General features: G+C 38.7%; 1 protein-coding gene across 4 annotated transcripts in view; it reads right to left on the reverse strand.

Annotated features, from left to right (window-relative positions):
• PRMT8 (protein arginine methyltransferase 8) overlaps positions 1–22,301 on the reverse strand; it is an 83,674-nt gene that overhangs the window by 8,787 nt on the left and 52,586 nt on the right. For all 4 annotated transcript variants that reach the window (XM_086759254.1, XM_086759243.1, XM_086759248.1 and 1 more), the window contains 5 exons: positions 16,053–16,116; positions 12,263–12,405; positions 11,789–11,876; positions 8,150–8,265; positions 197–347 (listed from right to left, as the gene is read on the reverse strand). In XM_086759254.1, coding sequence (XP_086615380.1) covers positions 197–347; positions 8,150–8,265; positions 11,789–11,876; positions 12,263–12,405; positions 16,053–16,116 — 562 coding nt within the window. The remainder of the gene's footprint in view (positions 1–196; positions 348–8,149; positions 8,266–11,788; positions 11,877–12,262; positions 12,406–16,052; positions 16,117–22,301) is intronic.

The following is a 22,301-nucleotide window of genomic DNA, read 5'->3' on the forward strand; positions in this document are numbered from 1 at the left end:
AAATCTTGCCTCTGTTTTTGCAGAATTCCTACAAGCAGTTGTCCTTTCCCTATCCTGCTCACCTCCCCCAAAGTTACAATAATTTTTATCACTGGAATTCAAACCTCATGGTACAGTAAACCTTTATGTACCATCTGACCAGTAGCATTGATATACTGAGGACAACAGAAATTAAATTAAAAGAAATACAGATTACCTGTAGAAAATCCCATCTTCTTGTGGCACTTCGTAAATTCAATATTAAAATAGGTGACCAAAGCATGAATGTAATCATTACGCTGAATTTGGAGGCAGAATGCAGAAGTAAATGCCAATTCTTCAGTCTTCACTGTATAAATATCTACTTCCTGTTTTGAGGAGAAAGAAAAAGCCATTTACATGCAGATGTCTGTGACTCTAAAGTAAGTGTTAAGTGATGTACTTAAGCATTTATTTAATGATCAGCAACACAGACAACTGGCAGCCCTTTAACACTGTAAGAAATCAATGATACATTCGAATATATCAAATCATCAGCAAATGATCCAGTTATCTAACTAAGATGACAGAATGTGATAAGAGAGGCCACTCACAGAAGAGTATATATCCTTGGAAATGGCAGGGAGGGGCTGCGGGAGCTGGAGGAAATCAAGGTAAAAACGTGCTTTGACAAATATAGGCACAATGGATGTTGAAATGGAGATATAGGTTCCAGTTCTAAGACCTTTCATCACCAGGGACTATCAGCATGAGGAAAGATGGCAGAGTTGGCTTTTTAATAAAAATAAAGTTCTGATTTGTTTGAGCATCTCTGGAAGGGGATGTGTTTTGACTGTGTAAAACATTTGAGGCATGACAGGGGCCTGCTTTTTGCTGATTATGCTTTCTAGTCTTGTGTTAGATAACTGATTCCAAATAGTAAGCACAGGGATCTTACTCTTGAACTAGACAGAAGCAAATAATGTAAATTGTACTATGGCTTGATTGCAGCAGTTGGGAGCAATGATGTAGTCTCCAAGATTGCTTATTTCAACCAATATTTAAATCTCACTGTTCAAGGCTTAAACCGAGTTTCTTAGATGGATCTGATTTTCCCAGGCAGGTATTGCTCTTATCTGGGTTGTTTCCAAAACTCGTAGTCATGACAGAGAGGATACTAAGTCTGAAATGCTATAAATTGTATTCTAATGCTATGCAAAATGTTTCCTATCAGTGCACTTTCTGATATCCTCCTGAGTATATCTGGCTTCACTGTCCTTATTGTCCTTGTGAGGGCATATTTGGCAACAGCCAGATACCCCCAAAATATTTTTATCTATATTATTCAGAAAGTCAGTATTAACAAAACTGCTCATGCATACAAAGAAATAGAAGCTTTGCAGGTAGAAATTCAAATTTCCTCTGCTCTACCAACAAAAGCCAGGAATCATCACTGACCTCACCAGCATTATTTCAGACTCACACCACAAAAATGGAGAGCAGAGTCTAGAATGCCCATTAGAGGGCTCTTTTAGCTTCTTTTAGGGCACAATAGAGGGCTCTTTTAGCAATTGGATTCTATAATCTCAGATAAGTCTACAAAAATAGACATCAAAAGACGCAGCTGTATTCCAATTACTGAGATCTTTGCAAGGACCACATATCATGTGTTTCTGAGACTTAGAAAACTTACTTATGGTGAATGATTTAAATAAGCTATAGTTTTGGCCTGATTGTTATATGACATAAAATGCTTAATCAATAATGAAGGTGCAAGCAGGGACTGCGAGGATGAAGAACTGCCCACTGTACTTGAAGAGCAGGTTTGGGATCATCTGAGGAACTTAAAGGTGCACAAGTCCATGGGACCTGATGAGATCCATCCGCGGGTTCTGAGGGAACTGGTGGATGAAGTTGCCAAGCCACTGGCCATTGTATTTGAGAAATCGTGGCAGTCTGGTGAGGTCCCCAATGACTGGAAGAGAGGGAACATAACCCCAATTTTTAAAAAGGGGAATAAGGAAGACCCGAGTAACTACAGGCCGGTCAGCCTCACCTCTGTGCCTGGCAAGGTCATGGAGCAGATTCTCCTGGAAACCATGCTAAGGCACATGGAGAGCAAGGAGGTGGTTGGTGACAGCCAACATGGCTTCACCAAGGGCAGATCATGCCTGACCAATTTGGTGGCCTTCTATGACGGGGTGACAGCATCGGTGGACAAGGGACAAACAATGGATATCACCTACCTGGACTTGTGCAAAGCTTTTGACACTGTCCTGCATGACATCCTTCTCTCTAAACTAGAGAGACATGGGTTTGATGGACGGACCACTCGGTGAATAAGGTGTTGGCTGGATGGCCGCACTCAGAGAGTGCTGGTCAATGGCTCAATGTTCATGTGGAGACCAGTCACGTGTGGCGTCCCTTAGGCGTCCATGTTGGGCCTGGCCCTGTTCAACATCTTTGTCGGCGACATGGACAGCGGGATAGAGTGCACCCTCAGCAAGTTCGTCGAGGACAGCAAGTTGTGTGGTGCTGTCGACACTCTGGAAGGGAGGGATGCCATCCAGAGGCACCTTGACAGGCTGGAGAGGTGGGCTTGTGCAAACCTCGTGAAGTTCAACCAGGCCAAGTGCAAGGTCCTGCACCTGGGTCATGGCAATCCCAGGCACAAATACAGGCTGGACGGGGAATGGATTGAGAGCAGCCCCAAGGAGAAGGACTTGGGAGTGCTGGTGGATGAGAAGCTCAACATGAGCCGGCAATGCGCCCTTGCAGCCCAGAAGGCCAACCGCATCCTGGGCTGCATCAAGAGAAGAGTGGCCAGCAGGTCGAGGGAGGTGATTCTCCCCCTCTACTCTGCCCTGGTGAGACCACACCTGGAGTACTGTGTCCAGTTCTGGAGCCCCCAGCACAAGAAGGACATGGAGCAGTTGGAGAAGGTCCAGAGGAGGGCCACAAAGATGATAAAAGGGCTGGAGCACCTCTCCTGTGAGGACAGGCTGAGAGAGTTGGGGCTGTTCAGCCTGGAGAAGAGGAGGCTCCAGGGAGACCTGATAGCGGTCTTCCAGTACCTCAAGGGGGCCTACAAGAAAGATGGGGAAAGGCTGTTTAGTAGGGCCTGTTGCAATAGGACAAGGAGTAATGGTTTTAAAATAGAGGGGGTTAGATTTAGATTAGATATTAGGAAAAAATTTTTTACAATGCGAGTTGTAGAACACTGGAACAGGTTGCCCAGAAAGGTAGTGGAGGCCCCATCCCTGGAAACGTTCAAGGCCAGGCTGGATGAGGCTCTGAGCAACCTGATCTAGTTGGGGATGTCCCTGCTCCTTGCAGGGGGGTTGGACTAGATGACCTTTGAAGGTCCCTTCCAACCCTAACCATTCTATGATTCTAATATAATTTTAGAATAATATGATATTTGAAAATTAAATATCAATATGAGGTGATTCTTGTTAACTAAAAAACTGTAGTCACACAGGTTACATTTTATATGATATCTGTTATCCTTAGAGGGAACAGGGAGTCTTAGAACTGTTAAAAAAATACAACATCTCGTTTGTTAGAAGTTAGCCTAGCATGTCTGGGGTAGTCAAGAAAAGTGGTAAAACAAAGGTAGGCCTCAAACACCAGCTGTGAAGATAGGCCCTGAGCCATCACTTTGCAGCCAGAAAGTCAAGGAGCAACACGACCTGTTCCCAAGACCACATATGGAGATTTTAAGGATGGGTTCGACCAGCGAATTAGAGGAGGGGGCGCTCTGACGACCCCCAAGACCACCAGACCACCTCAACTCAAAAGACTGAGCATGCGCAAGTGGGTGGGGAATATTATAATGATTTCTAGGAAACTAATGATTATGTATTAGTGTTCCAAGAATTAATGATTATGCATGAAATCACTACATATATTCTGTCCAGATTTCCAGACCAGCGTGCACACTAGGTGGAAGGATCCCCTGTGCATCTGGCTAGGATAGTCTTAAAATGTTGGGGTTTTTTTTGGTTGTTTTTGTTTGTTTGTTTGTTTGTTTTTCTGAAAAGACAATAAAAAGAAAAAAGCATATTAGGAATAAGAATTTCTGAAATCTCCTGGCAGACTCTTATAGTAGCCTGCAAAATTGGCTTTGACAAGCTCGATTGGATTGGTGGGTGATCCTTGCAGATTTCTGTAATTTTTGGTGGCTTTTTAGTAGTATCACTGTGAGAAAATTGTGAATTGTCTGATGATAAGGCACATAAAAGGGATCCCTCCTCCCTCTCTCTGAGGTGTGTTGGCTCTGTAGGGCAAAGTGGAATTAAAAGCAGCAGGAAATATTTTTATTAGAGAAGTTAGTGGAAAAGTCTCAGAAATATTGAGAAACAACAACAGTCATTTTCTCAATGCTTGTCAGAAAAGAGACCTATATTGTCAGTTGCACACATGCATACAGATTTGAGGGGAGCACTGAATGCAATAGGCAGCCCCCAAAACACATACACTTTTCTGAAAGAAAATTATTTTTCTTTTTTTAAAGAGTGCAGAGAACTAACAGTATTAATATGGGGAGAGAAGAAACAACATTAAATTCTGAGCAATTAGGGGGAGTAGTGAAAGGAAGAATGGAGTGTCTGAGATTGTTTTGACTAGCTATTACAGCATATGCTGGGTTTCAATTAGATGAAATAACAGGGAAGCAAGTGTAGCTATGGCTTCTAGACAACAGAGACCTCAGCCACCTGCCAGGGCCCCTCTTATTCTCTCTTTTCCTGTTTGCACAGAAGGAAATGCCTGAAAATTACTAGGGTGTTGTTTGTTTGTTTTTCAGGAGGGAGGGGAACAGGTAGAGTTAAATCTGATGATGCTGAAAGGAAAGACTGTGGGGAGAACAGTTGGAAAGGGAAGAATCACTTAGGGAAGGGAGATTTTCATGTAGAGAAAAGAGTAGAGAAGAAAAAAAAAAAGAGCAATGTTTGTAGAAAGATGGAAAATTAGTGGCATAGGTGCCTCTTGCTTTACTTGAGGAGAAGCTAAGAGAAATAAATGTGCTTAGGGAGTTCACTGAAGTTGCTGTGGAGCAAGAGAAAAGTCTCATGAGGAATGTCTAAGCCTCATGGGTCAAGATTATTATGGAGAAGAACATGGAACTCATCAGAGCTCAAAGACAAGTGCCTCATCTATGTGTATGGATCCCTCTGAGCAACAGTACCTTTTTGAAGAAAATACTGCAGGTCCTTTGAAATAAGGTTTTGTACAGGTGAATCAGGATATTTCCAAAACAATAGACATTTCTCAAAGAACTGGATATTTGAACATATAGGTCAATGTTTTTTTTTGCTATGACAAGAATGTTGCATAATTATTTTTGTGCAGGGAAGGCAGTTTGTGCTTTAAGTGGCATTAAATTGTGTAATTTTAAAGTGAGCTTGTGACCTGTAGCAGCTTTAAACTTTTCCTGGAAAATGTGGGACGAATAGATGCATAAAAGTAGATATTTTTTTTTTTTAACTCTTTCTCTGTGGATAGATAGGGGAGAATATTCAGGAAAGTCCAGCAGTACTTTTAATTATGAACTGGACATGACATATTCTTCATTTTTGTTTGGTTTTGTGAGTTTTTGCCACTCACTCATTGCAGGTTTTTCTACAGCTGTGTGAACAATCAATTTAGTGTTACTGTAGTCTCTGGTGCTGACACAAAACCAAAATTAACATGGAGAAAAAGTTTTGGGTCAGCCCAAACCCATTTGTATTTCTCTAATATACAAGGGGATCAGAGAAGAAAACACAACTGTTTTACTGAGTTTGAAATATACTTTTCAATTTTTTCAGGCAATGTTACCAAAAGCAGTAGGCCCTCAGAAGGACACTTGTACACTTTTCCTGAGATCAGTTATTGACTCTTGTGGTTTGAAGATGCTTTGGTCCCACTACCCTCCCTGGCTCATTTAGTTTGGAATTTAAACAGAGGGCTCCTACTAGCCAGGAAAATTCCTATGCCCCTGGGACATACTTAAGAGAACATTGAAAGGGGAATTGCTTCCACAAGAGAGAAGATGCTGTTTTCCCTGCGTGCAGCACCTCCAATGCACCTGTGGCTTAGTGACTACAGTTCCTTGAAGTGTTCAGGACTTGGGTTACATCTAATTCCTGAAGAGTACAAATGAGGAAATTTTACACAAGTCTCCAGCATTCTAGATAAGTATCATGATTACACAGCATGAGAGGTTCATGTCTTATTTTGCTGATTTTGTTGAACAATTCAGAGCATCCAAATTGGGAACTGAAAAAAAAATGCAGAAGCACAGGGCTCTGATTGGTCTGTTAGGAATGCATCTAGTGACTAGTTGATCTACTGACTAATGTACAGGGAACACAGACTCATCTGGTAGGCACCTAAGTCAGCTGGCTTTGGGTTGAATACACTCTTAAAAATCCCTTTGTGAATGAGGATTCATTATTTATGAATAAGCTGTGCCACCTGCAATGCTATAATAAAATATTTGAATAATTAAACATTTTTGCTTTTTTTATCCTCAAATGTTTTCTTAAGCTAATATTATTCTCTGAATTTACAAATATTTTCAGGATCAAATAAATGCACTTTATATAAATAAACCATGGGCAAAAGTAAGTACGATCAAAAAAAGGAAATGCAGCCTCAATTTTTCCTGCTTATACATTGCTAGTTTGAACAAAACCCTCCCTCTTTCCTGCCTTTCATTGACAATTTTATCTTTTTTTTTTTTATTTGTCAGTTTGTGAGGTTAAGGACAGATTCTGGAACTGACAGTGGTTTTGGCTTGTGTAGCTATTACCTGCTTTGCTGTCAAGGTGCCATTACATGGTAAAGCACCATTCAGTGTATGGACAAAAGATGTCAGGCCCTGTAGAATTAAATATAAAACTTGAATAGGAAAAGTCTGTCTTCTCAAACCCAACTACATTCAAAGATCTTCTAAAGAAAGCATTAGATTTGCACTTCATTTAAGGGCATGCAGCTTTTACAACTTTTTTTATTTCAGAGAAGCCAACCCATTTTGCCACATGATCTCTCACTCTCCAGACATATTTTATGCAGTGTAAATAGCCGTTTATTTTTGTGTATTGCAATCTTAAACTGCTCTAGCTCAGGCTGTTTTCAGACACAACCATCTTGTATTCCCCTCAGTGCAGATGGACTATGCATGCATACGAACTCACACAGCGTTTCTATTTTTACTTTTTGTTGCTTTCAGTAAAGTTTCTGCACACTAAAGGTATATCTTTCCTCTTTGCATATGGGAATACTTAATGCTGTGTTTGTTACTGTCAAAAAGTGAAAGGGAAAAATTAGAACTGAGCCTTTGGGATAAATGAGCACAATCTTGGATTCATGGACCTGATCCTACCACTGCTATTGATGCAGCCTTGTTCGTGACAGTAGTCCCACATGTGGAGGATTCCTTCACGTGGAAGGAATTTTAGAGCTTCCATGTGTTCCTGCAGGCTATAGATTCTTAATCTGGTCTTGTGAACAGATGGCAGTGGCCACTCTATCTTACACATAGAACAGAGTACAAGATATCCTCTGGCTGCAGATGCTGGGGCTAGGAGAGCACAGTAACATTCTGGATACAGCTAAGAATTAGGAAATTATACAAACTTATTAGGTTCCAATTCTGATCTCATAGTCTGGAGCAAATTAGAGTTATTCCATCAGAGCTGACCAATTCAGAAATCGATGCTTTGATATTTTTTACTGCAAACAGAATTAATTTACCCCTTCCTCTCAACAACATTCCATCAGTAATTTCCAGCCTCTGTTTACAAGAAGATAGGGCAATTAAAATTAATCTCTAAATACACCATGTCTCTATTTGTCCAGTATTTGCACAGGTATAATTTGTAAGAGTCTTAAATTACAGTTAGCAGTAGCCAGATGAGTATAGAGTCACAATAAGCATCTTGCTTTTGGGTATTCCATAAGTGATCAAGGTACCAATGTTCATGCTTAGCTCAGGTGGCAGTTTTAGGCATGTGCAACATACTAGTACTGACTAATGTAAAACTGTACAATTTTCCTTCTTAGTTTGATAGCATTCTATAATGATGGCTTCTTCAGCTATTTAGAAGCACACAAAGATAGTAGTAAAACATAAGCAGCAGGTCTCCAAAGAATCCTACAGTTAGGTGTAAACATTCATAATTAGGTATATTTGGAATTACCAAACCTTTATTAAACAGGCATTGGTCACCACTTGCTTTGGATCTACTATGTCCACCAAAGGCTCCTTCATGGCAACATCCCTAATACAGGTCATGTCAAAGCCGTACACATTCTCCCACCCTGTCAATGCAAATGGATGTGTCAAAGATTAGCAGTAATAATAAAAATATTTTTTGTTTCTCAAAGCATCTTTCATTTTAAAGAATTTCTACCATCCCCTAACTTTCACCTCTCCTCTTTAGGTCTTTGCTCTCTGCCCTGTCTATGTCATAATTGCTATTTTACAGAAAATGCAGTTGTGGCAAAATAATCCCTCAATGCACATCTTTGAAGAAGTGGCCCTTGTTTTTTGGTGTCACCCAAACTGTATTATATGAGATTTGTCAATTATTTTCATGGCTTTAAACACCTGAGAGTGTTGCCCGAAATCATGTAATTTGTCAGGCTGAGACTTGGGAATAGCTGCTAAGATTATTCTATCCTTTCCTATCCATTCAGCTAATATTTTCTTTTTTATACATTGCTATTCAATCAGCAGCTTGCATGCTTTTTTAATTATTTAAGTAGTCTTAGTTTCAGCAAGTGAATTACTGTCAGGAATAGAATTACAGGTGTGTTTCAATATTTGGAGCATCCAAGTTTTAATGTGCATGAACATTGTGAGAAAAAACCCAAAATGTCCACTTTCTAAAAGATTTAAAAGCCACACTGATCTTCTATATTTGAACTGTTCTTCTGACTGTTCTGATAAATGCATCTTATCGTCTTGAGTTTTTTTTTCTTGAATAAAATGAAAACATTGAAACTTGGAAAAGTACAGTGGCTTTGCTTTTAAAATTGCTTAACAAAATGAAAACAAAAATCTCAAAAAAAAAGTGAAATCTTAGTCTTATGAATCATATGAATCAAGGTCCATTCAGTGCTCCATCTGAAATTGTAAACTGAGTATTTTGAACTTCTAAAAAAATTGTTTAAATGCAAAGAAAGTAAACTGATAAACAGCAACAGGGAGCATGTTTGAAATGTCTTGTTTTTTCAGAGTGTATCTGGTGTTCCCAGAAGACTGTGATTGAAAATGTAGTATAAGTTTAAAAAAATTCATATTTCTAATTGGAAAAAAATTGGACATGAACAGTTCTTTGATATGTTATCTCTTTATTGGACTGTGAGTTTCTCAATATTTCAGGGGAGCTGGTGATCAAAACTGTAATTTCAGGCATCGCAAGCATGTGGGAACTTTAGATTATATTTATAGAAGCCATAGGTGTTCACGTGGTTACTCAGAAAATATTAACTAGGAAAACCCGAAGGAACAATTTATTAACAGAGTTGTTGAGGCCTCCATCACTTGATGTACTTCAACCTACATGGGATACCTTTGAAATACATGCCACCGTCTGTATTAGACGAGACCTGCCACAGGAGTTACAAGATAAAATTAAATGTTTTACATTTTGCAGGATATGAGGGGTATTGACTACAGTAGTACTCTGTGGCATTAATAAAGTCTGAGAAATCAGAAATCAGATTTTTTTTAGAAATGTCATATTGCATTATTTCTTAATCAATATGACGGGTCTTTGAAATGCTCAGCTCTGCATCTCATACGAAGGCAAGACTCTGTCCACCTTGAGAGAAAAAAGAAAGATGAAAAATTGAAATGTAAGGAGATACCATCAAGGATTTATAAACTGAAAAGAGACACAATGGTGGTGCAGACAGGTACTGAAATAGAAATAACTAAAGAAGACACAGAGGTCTAAAAAGTGAGGGAGAAAGGGAAATCAGAGGTGAAATCAGAAAAGAAAGTGTCTTAAAGGAAAAAAACATTCTAGAAGAGAAAACGAACCTGAAACATTTTTTTTAAATGATGAAAAAATAAACTAGTTTTAAATAGGCATATTGTCTGTGAGAAGAGAAAAAGGCTCAAGGCCTAGAAAGGAAGGGGTTCAAAACCAAGGCAAAAGAAGGCATAAGGGATTTTTTTGAGGCCAAAATGGCTTTGATTCCTTTACAGAATGGATGCCTCATACATCCTTTTGAATCTGTACATTTTGTAAGGAATGGAGCTGTCAAGGTCATTACATGACTGTGGAGAAAAATCTAGACTGCACTTGAGGAGTAGATATAATTTTCCCTGGCACCTACACAGACTTTGTGTCATTGCCCCACTGTGCTGCGCTTGCTTTTGACCCAAAATGGCAGTTTTGACCCACTGGCAGTTCTGTGTATTGGCACTGAATTTAATTACAGAAACACCAAACTTTCTTTTCTGAGAGGAGTTCAGAGGAAAGGAATGAGGAGTTAGGCATTTTCATTTAAAGGATGATTGAACTCACTGATTTTACCCAACCTTTTGCACGTATGCTTAATTTATAAAACTGCTTAGGAATTTCGTGATTTCTTTTTCCTCTAATGGAAAATGCCTTTAAGTGAAATTGACCAGCTCTAAAAAATAAATAAAAGTAAAACATAAAAAAAAAAGTGAAATAATGTAGAACTTACTCATTTCACCAAAACTATTATGACCACATAAATGAACCTTGGGTGACCTAAGGGACAGAAAGTTGAATGTGAACCAGGAGTATGACCTTGTGGCAATGAAAGTGAACCACATACAAAAACATGAAGAATGTCCAAGAAAACAAGGTTTGCTTAACCTAGGACAGAAAAGGCTATGATGGGATCTAATTGCTCTCTGCTGCTCCAGAAAAAAAGTCAGGTGGCAAGGGACAACGAAGGCAAGTTTCAGCAAGGAAAATTATGACTGGATATTGAGAAACATGTTAACTCCTGAGGGTGCTTCAGCATTTTAACAAGTACCCAGAGAAGCTATGGAATTTCTCTCTTGACTCTGCAAGGCAGGGCCCTGAGTGACTTATTTTAACTGTAAAATCTGTCCTGCTTTGAGCAGGAGGCTGGACTAGGTGACCTGTAGAGGTCACTAACAGCACCAGTTATTCAATGAAACTTCAAGGAAAAAAAAATACATGTAAAGGAAAAGTCAATGTTATACATTTATGAAACAAACCAAAAAGTTTTATAACTTTTTTCAGATCAAAGTAAAATGGAAATTTCTGATCCTTATTTTTCATTTAAAAATTCTCACATAAAGTGTTCTAAAAAGTTAAAAAAGCATGACTTTTTTTTTCTTCTTGACAAGCTTATTAGTGAGGTATCATTTTTTCTAGGCTTATTTTATTTACAATTCATTTGCATCTTAGTAATTTTTCTGTTCTTGTTATTTTAAGAACAAAAACCAGCACCTGAATGGCAAGATGATATTACCAATTTTAATGGCAGTTATGTGAGATGATGTCTTTATCAAAACAACAAAACTAAATGTCCTAAAATCCATATTTCAAAATAGAGGTAGAGGTATCAGTATAACTCTAAGCAAGGTCTACAATAATTTATTAATGCATCTTGCCTTTGTGAACTTTAAATTACTGCATGTTTCCTGAATTTATCATTAGTCTAGAATTTTCTAGTGTTCATGTTTATATTAGAATTCTGACCTGGTCAGCAAGATTTCTTCGCTTTTGCAAAACTTTGCCAGCAAAGGGGTTACAGTAGGCCCATATAAATCAAATATTTTAGGGAAATAACCATAGGAAAGGGTTATTGTTAAGTGTTTACTCACAGTGAATTTTGAAGTCCTTGTACTGTCTGTCTTCAATTGCTACCACGTACAAAGCAGCTCGGTCTGGAAACATTAGCCCTCCAGGTTTCTGTTGATGAATTGTGGGGAAATGGATCTCGTAATCTATTCACCTGACAAAGACATCACATTTTGAACTGCACATACAAAAACCAGACAAGCACCCTTTGCATGCCTTTATTGTTCTCCTCCAGATTGTCACATCAGCTTTAATCTCAGCAACTCTTGCTGCCTGTGGTAATGTCATTAGATCATGTCTATACGAATTTCACTGGCTGTTAATCAAAAGCAAAGCTCTTTCACTGAGATTCCCTTTCTTAATCTTTTCATTAAAGCCTAAGAAATGGCACTTGGAGTGGTAACTGTGTCTTGTTATGGTGACAGTAGGAGGGGGAGGGCTTGTAATAAATAAATGACAATTGCTGCAGCAAAGAGTATGACATGCAGAACACCTACCAGCCACTTGTCTCGTGCAAAGATGACTGTGTTTAACATTGACTCATAGAACAGACAGTAACCCATCCACTCGCTGATGATGATGTCTACTTTATCCACAGGTAATTCAACTTCTTCCACTTTACCTTTAAATACTGTGATTACTGAAAAAAGAATCCAAAGAAATATGTTTCACATAATAAAACACCTGACTAAGTTCCTTACAGGTGAATGTCAGGTTGACCTTTTCAGTATGATTCTCTTCTTGAATGCCTGTAGATAAGGGGTGACTCCATGTGACTCAATGGATTTCATGCTATTTTAAAGCTACTAGCAGTAAGTAATAAACAGACATTTTAGTATCAGTATAAAAGGAAAAAAAAAACAACCCAGATCAAGTAAAACCCATATATAAAAAACATCAGAAAAACAGCCTTTACCTGGTTACCTGCATGGTCTCATTTTTTACACAGCCTTTGGAATTTGGAAGATTTCTAGATCACTGATCAAGTAATGCAAAGAATCCACCTAGAATCTTTTAAACACCCCTGCAGAGTTACACATACATGATCTCATCACCGAGATATTCGAGATTTATGGAACTAGGATCTCATTCTCATCTGTTTTTCAAATATATTATGCTGGCTTCACAATAAGGAAACTAAGGCTTATTTCTTCCACAAATTCTGGGCAGCTGACTCAACTGAGAAAGTCAGACCTACCTGACAGTACACAAACAAGAAAGCTTGTACAAACACAGTTCTCTCACGAAAAATCATTTTGCATTCCTTTCTGCTTCATGATTGAATCTTTTATAACACACTGGCATTCTCACTCTGATCTGGTTTAGACTTGCATAACTTTCCACACTTACCTAAAGTGAATGCTGGAAAACATTGCTGTCAGATATTTTGTCACCAAATTAGTTTCAAGGAAATAAAAACGTTGCTAGAAGCTTGATGTAGTACAATACTAGATCCTTAGAGACACTGTTACAAGACAGTTCATTAAATTACTGGCAATACTGTATACTACTTACAGGAGACTGGGTATGCACTGCAAAAGCAAATCAATAAGCAATTAATTGAACTGGTTGATTCTAGAATAGGTATTTTTTTAAAAGGAAAAGGTCCATATTTAGTTCCATTGTAACAAATTATTTCATTTTAGGATCACTACACAAGTCACCAATCATTCTTGTAATTTTTAAAATACATTTCCTATTTACAAATGTATTCCAAATTCTTTAGACAAATAGTTTTCAGCTTGTGTTTGTCTGCTATTGATATTGATATTTTTTGTTGCAGTGGGTAATGTCTCATAGTTCTGGATTCTTCCTTGACAAAGTAACTGATGCACTTGAAATTCAGGAATAAAGTGAGTGGGGAACATTTTACTTTCCAATTTATAAGATTACTGTATTAATAAATAGCATTTTTTAATAACGGCAATTTTTATTGATGAAAGTGGTCAACATTCAGTTTGAGGAAGAGGAAGGTACTTTCATTTAGGTAGAACTAGGTTAGCTGTTTAAGAGTGGAAGTGTGGGTTGAGTGGTTTTTAGAATTCAGTCCAGGGAACATGAGGTTTCATATTCCCAAAATACATGCAGTACTAGTATTACTCTAATCAATGTGGCCACTTTATTTGCATAACAAACTTTTAATCCAGCCTGGCCACCAAAGAAGCTGGGAACACTCTCATTCAGACCGATAACACAAAGTATCAGCTGGTAAGAGCAACTCGATTGGAAAAGAGCAGAGTTCTCTTCTCTTTCCCATTCTTTAAACGCCTTCCTTTCACAGTTAATAGCTCTCTAGTTCATCTGTTGTTATACTGAAGACTCTTCACGTCTATAAGCTCCATCCACGAGTTCTCTTTAGTTCTCTTTCTCCTGAGAACTTTCACTGCTACAATTCTTTTGGAGTGAATTTTAGCACTGTTGGCAGCTGTTAGAGTGACACACCTGCAGACTTTGAAGCCCTCTGTTTATACCTAGAACAGTCACAGTGTAAGCAGCAGCAGCAGCACAAGTTCCTCCCACCTCCCTTCACTTTGATTAAACATCTTCATAAGGCACCATGTGGGAACAGATTGTGCTGTCCCCAGCTATATTGCATCTGTTCTGGAAACAGTCGGTTTTCTCTTGGTTCAGCCTTTTTTTTTGCTGACTCTGCATTTCTCTAAACAATTAGGGAGGAAAAAAGAAAAATTTCCATGAGCGACAAGGTCTTTTGGCTCGGTACCTTGCTGCATTAAAAAAAAAAGTGAATGTGGGTCAGTGTAAAGTGTGTAAGTGTAAATGTTAGTTCCATTGTGTGATTTGTTTATACTGGAGACCAAACTGCAGTCAGACAGACTGCTGAACCTGTCCAGGCATGTCTCTTGCCAAAGGGGAGGGGTCTCTTCTTCCTCTACAGTTTTTCAAAGGACTTGCTCCTTGGAGAAACATGTGGAAGAAGTAGAGATAAATACCTTCTGCAACCTCTGGAGCACGCTGGTTCCTTCCTATTTATTCTGCTGGTGGTACCTTCACACACAATTCCTGTTGCTGGAAATCCAAATGTGAATTGATTTGTGGCATGCTGCTTGTGTAGCTATTTGATGAAAGGCCACTCTGGGAATATATGGGCTTTGCACCAAAGGTGCAGGATGACCAAGCTGAGGTCAACATCTCATTGTTTAGTGCTTTATTCCTACTGTGGTCAAGAGTATTTTCTGGTCCTTTGCTTCCTTCTTTTTGTGAACCCAAAGTTGTATACACTGGCTGGCCTCTTATATCCCACATCACTGCTGTTTCTTTCCCATGACACCACTTGAATACACATGCTCTACAATAAATTCTCCTCTCAAACAGCTCCATGTTAGTCAGAAGCTGCCAATGACAGCAATAAAAAATAGAGCAGATCTAAACCAGAACAGAAATCTACTCCTGCACATATGCTAGCACAGACACAGCTAAAAGCGGGGTAAATGATACAGTCTAGCCAGCTATGACCTGCACTGCTCTGCAGCAAAGGCAATTTCTTCACAAAGAGCACTTTTAAACAAGAATTGTCTCACAGTCTCAGTTTAAAAAAGCCTGATTTTTTAGGTTGTTACAAAGATATCTTGTGTGCAGTGATTTGGAGGAGAACTGAAGACATGAAATAGAACTTGTAGGAGATTATTTTTTGTTAAGAGTTTTCAGTAGGTTCAGTGTATTTTTAAGGTTTTTTTTAAGTGTTTCCACACCCCTGGAAATTCCAGCAATTTTCCTTTCAATAAAAAAAAAAAAGAGGTTTCTGGGATACTGTTATTCTGAGAACTGAACATTTTCATTTGTGTGAGTGTGTGTTTCAATGTTTTTTAAAAACATTTTTTTTAAGTTGGAAGTCAGAAGAAACTCTTAGTGAAAAATCTGTATTGATATGGAATACTTTTTGCTTTGAACCTTATTTCAATTTCAATGTAAGTCTGTGTGTTTGTGTGCCGATTCTATTTAAGAAATAAGGTGGAATTCAAATGGCAAAATTAATTTGAAAAGTTCAGCTCTAACATGGGGCCTTCTGTCTTCTTTGCTAAATCAAGCTGCCCACTGACAGGTCCTATTTTCTTCTGTTGTTTGTGAGCCTAGAAGTAAATGTAGAAGTAACTTCTCCCGTAAAGAATTGTTGTAGTGCATAGAATGAAGTGTTTAGTTTTGTATTTACACAAGTAAATTACGCAAAACTACCATTTACATATAAACCATGCAACATAAATTAATCCAAAAAACCAAAACAGTTATCTTCTCTTTCTCCTGAAGAAATTATTTTTATATATGCCTTACTGTTGTCCAAGTGGTTGGCCTTGATAATTTTTTCTGAGTAGTCAGATATACTTGAACATTCAATCTAGGAAAAAAAGAAAAAAAGAAAAACAAGAGGAAGAGTAATTATGTATTAGAAATCTCAGCTATATGAATAGAACTAAAATCTACTGAAGGCAGCAAAGACTCTACAGAGCACGTAAACATTGACAGAGAGTAAATCAAACCTGTGTGGGCAGGATCATGATCAATGGTATCTTAATATTTAAACTGCAGTCTGAGTTAAATTGGCTTATACAGAAAAGATTGTTCTTAACACTGTTGAAATACAGAAAAAAAAAAAAAGAGGTAAAGAGGTTTTAACTCAAAATCCCATAATTTATTAATAATATTATTTAATTTATTCCTGCTACTTCAGAATATTGCCTCCTCCTCCAAAAAATCTGCTGAAGGGAATGAATTAGCATGGTGCTACATTTCCTCACATATTTTAAAATAAAATACATTCAAACTTTGTGAATAATGTTAAAATTCAAACTATGCCAATACTGGTCTGTGTAAAGAAGCAATGCTTTTCTCCGTGAGAAACCTATCATCTTTGGTAATGCATGCTATCAAATAAGAATACAGACATTTTACACATAAGAAATTCCTGAAATTATTGTATTTACAAAAACATCCAAATCTGCATGTCTTTTCCTGTGACCAGTTCTGTGCTTTTACTAGGAAAGTAATTACAAAGTACCTTCAGGTTTTAGATTTGCCCTTAAATTCCTTAAAATCTGAGGTCTAGCATAAAAGCCCATATTTGCAATGACTTTTGATATCTTTTAGAGAAACACTGTATTCCATGAATCTTTCTAGTTTTGGGGCCCTTTTAAAATCATCAGGGCCAAATTTGCTGGTAGTCACCTAATCAGTTCTTAATTTACCTCTTCCAAATTTGACATTAAACTGTCCATAATACTTTGTGTAATGCTCATCTCTCTAATTTCCCTATGGGAATGCCAAATAGAATTATATTATCTCTAGTGAGGTGTTTTATATGTCCCATAAATTCCACTTAACTTTTAGAAAACTTAACTGTGCTTGACCTCTGTGATGGCACTCACAGATGGCAGGACGTGGATGGAAGGACACACAAATATCTTATTCTTTTTACATAGCCCATGAAACAGCTTGTCCTGGTTTCAGCTGGGATGGAGCTAATTTTCTTCCCAGTAGCTGCTGTGTTTTGGATTTAGTACGGGATTTGGTATGTGAAGACTGTTGATAATACACCGATGTTATCAGTTGTTGTCAAGAGGTCAAGGACTTTTTCATCTTCCTAGGTTTTGCTAATTGCAAGAAGCTGGGAGGGGGTATAGCCAGTACAATTGACACAAACTGTTCAAAGGAAGTATTTAATACTATAAACATTATCCTCAATATATAAGTGGGGGTTGGCTGGTGGGCAAGTCTCTCTCTCTCTCTCTCTGCTTGGGATCATTCTGAGATTGCCCTCAGTTTTGTTCCATGATCGCTGCTTGGGACAGGTTGTATCAGTTGTCAGGCAGTAAGAACTTGTGCATAGTTTGTTTTGTATTTTTAATTATCCCCATATTTTATTATTATTATTGTCATTTATACACACACATATAATAATTATCTTTTTCTTTGTTGCCTTAGTAAACTTCTTATCTCAATCCATGAGTTTTCCTTTCTTTCTAGTTCCCTCCTCCATTCTCCCAAGAAGGGTGAATGAGCGGCTGTGTTGGTTGCCAACTGGGGTTAAACCATGACACACCTAGACACAATAGCAGTCATAATACCAACTGCTGCCCCCATGGCAACATGAGCATTAATTCTACCTAGTTTGCCTGTGGATGTAAACCGCTTCTTAAGACGTTTGACTCAATGGCCTGAACATAAACCAAAACTGGCATGTAGATAGGAACACTACAGTGCTAGTCCAGAGAGTCCAATGAGGAAATCTCTTAGGGAGAATTCTGTCCTTTTTCTCCATCCAGCTTCTTCTTCCCTTGCTGTAAACTGCACAGACTTCATTCTTTCTGCTTGTTTTGGATGATTTTAAAATAAAGCATGGGTACATAGGTGTTTGGAGGTGGCTTTCCAACTTTTCTAAAGAAAAAGATACAGAGAAATAAAAAGTTCTATTTCATTAATGACTATGAGCTTCCAAAAAACAGCTTAATTCTCAAAGAAGCAAAATAATATAAAAACAACACTCAAATGTTCCAGGAAGGAAGATACATTTCAGAAAATAAACTTGCTTTGGCTGGCTAAAGTTGTTCGCCTCTGTTTTGATTTGGACTCTATAATGTGGCACAATTTTATTTTAAAAAGTAACTCATTTCAGAAAAAGAAAATACTGAACTCTGTAGGTGAAGAAATATGAAAAAAATTAAGTGTTAAGTTTTTCCCCAGTTCTCTTTCAAGTCAGTGATCTGCTCAAATCTGTCCAATTTTACAAAGCATTTGGTTTTTATGAAAACTGTGTGTTCCAATGAAATATGTCTGTAGCTCAATTTACAATCATGGAATCATAAAACAGTTTGAGTTGGAAAGGACCTTCAAAGATCATCTAGTCCAACCCCCCTGCAATTGACAGGGACATCTTTCATTAGATCAGGTTGCTCAAAGCCCCATCCAACCTGACCTTGAACACTTCCAATGATGGGGCATCCACAACATCTCTGGGCAACCTGTTCCAGTGTTTCAGCACCTTCATTGTAAAAAATTTATTCCTTATATCCAATCTAAATCTACTGTGTTTCAGTTTAAAACCATTGTCCCTTGTCCTAGCACTACAGGCCCTGGTAAAAAATCTCTTTCCACCATTGTTATAAGCCCCCTTTATATACCAAAAGGCTGTAATGAGGTTGTCCTGAAGCCTTCTTTTCTCCAGGCTGAACAACCCCAACTCTCTCAGCCCATCTCCATAGGAGAAGTGCTCCAGCCTTCTGACTATCTTCATGGTCCTCCTCTGGACCCTCTCCAACAGGTCCATGTCCTTCTTATGCTGGGGGACCCAGTAAAAAAAAAAAAAAGCTGGACACAGTACTCCAGGTGGGGTCTCACCAGAGCAAAGTAGAGAGAGAGCATCACCTTTCTCAACCTATTGGCCATGCTTCTTTTTATGCAGTTTGGGATATGATTGGCTTTCTGGGCTGCAAGCATGCATTCTTGGCTCATATCCAATTTTCCATCTACCAGTATCCCCAAGTCTGCAGGGATGCTTTCAATCAATTCATCACTCAGACTGTACTGACATTGGGGATTGCCCTGATTCAAGCACAGGACCTTGCACTTGGCCTTGTTGAACTTCATGAGGTTCACACTGGTCCAATTCTCAAGTATGCCAAGGTCCCTCTGGATGGCATTCTTTCCCTCAAGTATATCAACTGCAACATTCAGCTTTGTGTCATCTGCAAACTTGCTGAAGGTGAACTAAATCCCACTACCCATGTCATTAATGAAGATATTAAATAGTAGTGGTCTCGGTATGGACACTTGAGGGACCCTTGAGTTTCTACAGCTGCATCTAGTTCTGTGTGTATATATTCATCTCTATTTTCATTTTACTTCTCAGTCTTCAATTTAATGCTGTGAATGTCTCCCCTTTTACTAGGGTATTTTTCTGAAACAATCACCACTTCCCAGACTTCCTTTTCCCCTGGGCTGTGGCCTCATCATCACCTTTTTATCCAAATCAGCTAGTATCTGATATGTGTCTTCATTTTATGTGTCTGTTTAACTCCTTCTTACCTATGCTGTCTTGTTTGTCTGAAAATACCATTGAATTCAAATAGTTCTACTGCAGTGATTGTCCTGAATTTTGAATGACTAAATGCAGCAGATGAACCAAGGCTTCAAGGGATAATTGAATGTATTTTTCTGTCCCTCACTCACGCCTCCCAAGCATCAACAACCACATGCCAATCCTATTGCTGTATGTCTTACGACAGCTCCCCAGTTATATTAACTTCATTGCACTGTTATCCTCCCACGATGGTTAGGGATCAGAGCACATGAAGAAAGAAGAAAAACTGAGGGGTACTGTTCAGCTTCTAGAAGAGATGCCCCCAATCCAATAGCTATCTTCAACTGCCTAGGAAAGGCTTGCAGAGGAAACAAAGTCAAACTCTTCTCTGAAGAGCACAGTGACAGGACAAAAGTCAGTAATCATGAGCTGTAGCAAGGGAAATTCGTGCTGATTGAAGCACTGGAATAGATGCTGAGAGAGGATTCAGAGTCTCCATCCTTGGAGATTTTCCAGACTGGTCTGGACAAGGCAGACTGGTCTGGACAAGGCCTTAAGCAACCTGATACAGCTTTAAACTTAAGTCTGCTTTGAGCAGGAGGTTGTATTTGATACTTCCAGAGGTCTTCTAAACTAAATCTTTCTATGAGTCAGCGATTCTATGATTTACACCTCTTGAAGACGTTTCTAGCAGTTGGCTGAGGTAGTGGCAACAAATAAGTTCCAACAGTGAGTAAGAGCGGGTAAGAACCAGAAAGGTTAGTGGATGACTTTGAACCTGAAGAAGGGAAAGAGTGAGAAAGAAGAGAGTGATTTCATTGGCACTGTAGTCAGAAAACCAATACTCTGCATTTGTCAACAGTTCCCACATCATGCTATTTGAAAAAATCACATCTAACTGTAGAAGAAACTGGAACATCTCAGCTCTATGTAATACTCATGGCAAATGTTTGCTTTTTAAAAGAACACTCACATTTTCCATTTCCATTCTCTTTGCCAATAGGACCATAAAGTCTGAATTTGACTGTAAGATGGCCACTGCCAGATCTCAGAAATATCTGCCTTTCCAACACAAATACAGCTCTACACCTTTCTCTGTGACAGGGTTCATGGTGAGGTAGTTCATGTGACAAGAAGGTTGAAACTATTAGGCTGTAGCAGAGGAGTTTCACACCTAAGTGATTTACTTTGAGAGCTAAGTTTCCTGGATAGCACATCCCTCAGCTTCAGTCCTGAACAGTCCATGGGTGAGCTGACACTGGTGTGCCACAGAGCTTTATAAATGCCTGAATTATAAAAAAGTCTAAAGCAAAAAAAAAACCAAAACAAACTCAACAACAACAAACCTGTATTTACTTTTCTCTTACTGGGTGAATTTTCTGCCACTGAGCTGGCTTACTGTAGAATCAGATAAGCACCAGTGCCAGCACAAGGGAGGGAGGAAGACCATATGGCCAGGGATCTGGGAGACAGGAAGGTGGGAGCACAGCATCATCGTTTTGTATATGCTTATACTTTCACAGCACTGCAACATCCTTGTGTGAGACCTATATTCCTGCACCAGAGAAGTCTACAGGTTTATTCTCCCTGAGGCTTTGAGATAATAAATTGTGTACTTGGCTTACAAGAAATACATTCTATCTGCCAATTCTGTATATTAAGTCTCATGCTTAAACTCCAAAACTTTTGCCAGCATCTTCTGATTTCAGCTATCTACACCTCCATGCTCTAGTTTGATATTCGGATTGTTACCGAAATCCGGAATAAAACTCCTTAACAGCAATGAGAAGTTAAGAAGCAGGCACTTCTTTATTGCAGCGCTGGGTGCACGGGGGATCACTCCACCCAGCGTGCGCACCTGTCTGATTCAACAGCACAGTTAAATACACATTCGATATACATATTCAATATATTTACGAGAAATGTTATGCATAAACATCAACCTTCCAAGAAATCATTATAATACGTCTCCTCCCATTCGCGCATGCTCAGTAATTTGAGTCGGGGGTCTTCTAGTGGTCTCAGGGGTTGTCAGGATGCCCCCTCCTCAAATTAGTTGGTCAAACCCCTCCTTGAATTCTCCATATATGGTCCTGAGAACAAGGTCATCTTGCCCTTGAATCTTTTGGCTTGAAAGTGATGGCTCAGAGCCCAAGCTGCATAGCTGGTGCCTCATTCTACCACTCCCCAAACTACCCCCCGACATGCTAGGCTGATTTATTTCTAAGATAAGGATGATACATATTGCTACAGGAAGGATATTTCACATTTCTAAGATAAGGATGCTAAGGTAAGGATATTTCACATTAAATTTAACCCTATAGTACTATGGTTAGCAAGAATCACCCCATATATATATTCCAGAATCATATTGATTAAGTATTTTCCTATTATCAATCATTGGTATTATCATTGATTATAATTCTACTGATTAAAGTCCTTGATACCCAGATCGAGATGGGAAAGGTAGGGGGTTTCCTAGCAGCAAGCTGGTATCCATAACAAAT

Source organism: Chlamydotis macqueenii, chromosome 1 (genome assembly GCF_036417535.1).
Source record: "Chlamydotis macqueenii isolate bChlMac1 chromosome 1, bChlMac1.mat, whole genome shotgun sequence".
NCBI lineage: Eukaryota > Metazoa > Chordata > Aves > Otidiformes > Otididae > Chlamydotis > Chlamydotis macqueenii.